General features: G+C 48.0%; 1 protein-coding gene across 1 annotated transcript in view; it reads left to right on the plus strand.

Annotated features, from left to right (window-relative positions):
- The window catches only part of EXOSC10 (exosome component 10), a gene marked incomplete at its 5' end in the record, with an annotated part of 13874 nt that extends 11726 nt beyond the window's left edge, over positions 1–2148 (plus strand). The window contains 3 exons of the mRNA XM_010132659.1: positions 194–255; positions 1481–1560; positions 2118–2148. Of these exons, the coding sequence (XP_010130961.1) occupies positions 194–255; positions 1481–1560; positions 2118–2148 (173 nt within the window). The remainder of the gene's footprint in view (positions 1–193; positions 256–1480; positions 1561–2117) is intronic.
- Positions 2149–4183: the final 2035 nt, after the last annotated feature.

Here is a 4183-nt window from a genome sequence, read left to right on the forward strand (position 1 = left end):
GGAAAGTCATCTGTTTAAACTGGACCCCAGGAACTAGGGTGCAAAGGGGATTTGACAAGAATCTGTTCAAAAGTATCTCCTGCTCTTACTAGACTGTTCTGGTTTTAAGCACGTGGGAGATAGAGGAACATTGTGGAATGTGCTGTTCTTTATGGAAAATGTTAGTGACAGCTTCTCTTCTCCCTCCCTTTAGGAAGCAGCAAATCAAAGCAGTCGCCACAATTTGATCCCGCCAAGCAAACTTACACAGGAAAGGTAGGGGCATGTCATGAAAGACAGAGGTGTTGATGATGCCTGTGCCCAGCTGGAGGCTCGCTGGGGAAGGCAGATGACTTTCTCTGGGTCCACAGAATGTTCCCTAACAGCTCTTGGTGCTGAGGTGCAGCTTCCAATCACAAGCTCATACTTGGCTTTATAGCCTCTTCCTCTTCAGGAAGAGCTTTCTTGGGGCCCTTCAGACTCTTGTTGTTTCCTGCCTCCTCGTAGGTTGTTCACACCTGTGCCTTCACACATCACAGGGGCCACACTGAGACCACAGCACCACCAGTTCCACTACCAAATTCCAGGCACTCTCAAGAATCTCAGAGTCAGTCCAGTTGTTCCAGGCCATGTCAGATCTGCCTGTTGCCCGCCCTCTCCACCAAGTTAGGAAAACAGTCTCAGCTTAGAGAATTTTTACTTAATTTATTGCTAATTGAGATGGAGAGATTGAAGAGAAGAGAGAAAACATACACACGTATTCTTAGGGAAACTCGTGTACCAGCACAAGGCAGTTCCTTTGTCGTCTCTCTCTGCCTCAGGTCACCCCTGCAGACCTGGGTTACCAAAACCCACCCATGTATATCCTGCGTAGTGCTCACGGGTGGAGTGTTTGGGTGCTGGTGTGTGATACTGGTGGGCATTCAGGCCTGAAGTAACAGGGTGCCCGTGTGTGAACTCACTGGGTGCTTCAGCGTTTGTTTTAAGCTCTGAAGCTCGTTTCTTGCATTTCAGCCTCTTTCCTGTGCATGCTGCCTTCCTGCATATTTAACTGGAGAGCAAATGATACTGGGGAGCATCTTAGACATTAGACCTTGTATTTTAGAAGCTGAACAAGTTTATGCCTGATAGAGTAAGAAACAGTTCCCAGTGCAATCCCTCTGCTGTGTTAGTTGAAACTTGTTTCAGGAGAAAAAAAATGAAATTGATTGGTGAATTTGGGACAACATCTACAGATCTTTCTGTCACGGTGGGTAAGACTTGTCCTCAGTGGGGTATTGTGCCTCACTGTCGAGGTCAGACCATAGGACAGCGCTGGCTCAGATGTATTCAGTGCACGTGCATATAAGGAACTCCTCAAACAGAGCTCATGGTGCAAACGAGCAGCGTGCCTTGAGGTTAGAGAGACCTGACAGCACGTGAATCTCATGGGACAGACTGTTATTTGGCTGGTACCTCCCTGTGGTGGTGGTGATGGTGATGTGGGTTTTTTTCTGTGCAGAAATTTGCTGGAGCTGGCACAAACAAAATTCAACAATCTGGAAACCGAAGCATGTCCTACCTGGTGGGGAAAGCTGAGAGGTGCGTTGGCAGCCTGCTCTCATCGCTCTGGTGAGGTGTTGTCACGCCTCTGCCCCGGAGCTATGGGCAAAGCACAGCTATTGTCCTCTCCTGCTGCGGGAGCTTAAGCACATGTTTAATGGGAAGAGTTTGCGTCACAGCTTGATGTCAGCTTAAAGGAAGAAAAGGCGGGGGGAGGGGAAGGCTTAGTCAAGATTAATGCAATCAAAGACAACTCTGGGTGCAAGGTTTGAAATCCTGAGGTAAAAGTTTGTGTTAATAGATGTGGGAGTCGCTTTCTTTGGCCACAAAGGTAGAGGTGGGAAAAATACTCACCTAGCTTGGGAGGAAGATAAGTATCAGGAAGGAACGTTCTTGTTCGGAATAGAGTTAAGGTGGAGCTGCCGAGGCTTGATCCTTGTGTATTGTTTAGTCATAAAAGGGCAGCGCCGGAGGAAGAAACCTTCCGTCTGCATCATGACCCTTTCTCAGCAGAACCATTGTAACCTATCTTAGGTTTTCAATCTTGAGTGAATTCAGAGCAAGAGTTAAAGTCTTCCTGTAACTGTCTTTTGCAGGGGTTCCAGGCACCACTGGCCAAAGAGATAGTCCCTGTTACAGGACCTGTGGGAGCTGCTGCTGAACGAAATGATAGTCAGAAGTACTGTCACCATAGGAGGGCAAATACCGGCCACTGAGCAGTTTTGTACAGAAATGTTTTTTAAACCCATTAAACCCGCTTTGTTTTTTTTCTTCAAAAGGAAAAAATCTTAATTCATGTCACTTTTATTATATTCACACTGAGTTTTATGTTTCGTGTTTGGTTTTGGTTTTTTTTTCTAATTATACTCACACTGTTGCCTTGTTTCTAATTTTGAAAGTTTATCCTGTGTCCTCAAACACAGTCAGGCTAAACTTGTCACTGCTTGGAGTTGCTTGAAGTCCAGAACCTGCATGACGGTGGAATGTGAGAGGAACCCCTTGGCATCTCTAAAGGCAGCACAAGAATAACAGATGGAGTAGGTGTGACTCAAACCCAGCAGACCTGAGGAGGAAACGAGGCCCGATGCTCTTTTGAGTTAGAGCGGGCTTGCAAATTGAATGCACAGCTCATGTCTTACAGGACAAGGTACTATGAAAAATGAGCGTGTTTACCTGGCAGTGTTTGTGTGTTTTTAAGGAAAGCTTTTGTTTTAAGGGGAAAAAAAGAGTTAAGAGTACTTTTTGGATCAGAGAGCAGTGGTTTCACCATAAAGTTAGAGTGAAAGCAATAGCATTAGGTAGACAGTAAAAAGCTAGAGCGCAGCACTGGGGGGGAAAGCCAGCGAGTTCTGTGTGGCAGCTGAGTCTGGGGTCAGCTGTGTTAACGTTTCCAAGTTTGAAATACCCGCAGCGAGGTGTGCTGAAGTCTTTGTAGAAAGAGTATCTGCCCATAACTGAAGGATGGAGGGAAGGATGGCAGAGCTTATTCTAAGCACGGACAGCCAAAGGCTGGTAACGCTGCTGTGAGAGGTGAGCACCACCACAGCGTAGCAGTCGGGAGCACCAAAGGGTAGGGCTGGCGCCCTGCTTCGAGCCACAGTAGATCAGTAGCAGAGCTGCTTCCTGGATTACCGCTCGCTGTGCTGAGCAGTAGATCTCGCTCCCTTCCCCAGAGGCCTGGGCTTCACTCTGCGATTTCCTTTTCTGACAGGATTTCCCATTCCATCCTCGCCTGTTTTGGCACTGACAGAGTTTACTTCTCTGACTGTTCAGCTCGGTGCAAGGACTGAGCGGGCAGTGGTCAAAACCCTCCATTCCTAACCCAAGGGCTTTACTGTACAGAGTCTGAGGAGATTTGGGGGGTTGGTTGTTGCTTGTTTTCAATCTTTTCCTGTATTTCTGGGCAGTGAGGAGTGGAAGGAACAGAGGAGCATTTTTCCTCCTTAGGTATCTTGGTGTGAACGGTGCCTACTGAGCAGCATTGTACTGGTAGAACAGAGTCCCTTTCTGCTCGTAAAATGTGCTTGCATGGCTGAATGTTGGAGAATGCTTTTGAAAAGAGGCAGTTAAATAGCACTTGTCCCCAAGCGCATTTGTAGTGGCTGCCAGTTCTCTTGTCAGCTTTACCATGTCCGATACCCCTGTATCTTGAAGAACGAGGCTACAGAGATATTAAAACTTCTGTCCTCTACTTAAAATTCCGTGAGAGGTCACATGTCAGGGGTGATTTTATTTTAGTCTTTTCCCATTTTCTTTCTGAGTTGCGGATTGCTGCTGTAGGTTATAGAAGTGTCTGTGGTGGAAGTGACTAGCAAATCCAGGTGTGCTTTATTCACCCGGTTACCCCTGTGGATCCGGTGAGCTGTAGCACTAGAATCCCCTGACCTGAGACTTCTGCTGTTGTGCGGTGGTTGTTGCAGATCATCTCTGCATAACCTGGTTGGAGAACTTGCTGAGTTTCTCCCCAGGTCTGTTCTCCGTGGGCACACGAACGCTGGAAAGGAACCAGCTTTTTAGTACCTGCCCCTTCAAAGATCTGAACGAGTCTTTTTCCAAACGCGGTCAGTCCCTGGCGGTGCCGCAGGCGGCGGAGCTCCGCCGAGCGCTCAGGAGCAGGGGCAGGTCTTCTGTCCGGCGGAGGCCCCGGCGGCCCCTGCCCGGG

This window comes from Buceros rhinoceros, unplaced genomic scaffold, assembly GCF_000710305.1.
Source record: "Buceros rhinoceros silvestris isolate BGI_N320 unplaced genomic scaffold, ASM71030v1 scaffold38303, whole genome shotgun sequence".
Taxonomy (NCBI): domain Eukaryota; kingdom Metazoa; phylum Chordata; class Aves; order Bucerotiformes; family Bucerotidae; genus Buceros; species Buceros rhinoceros.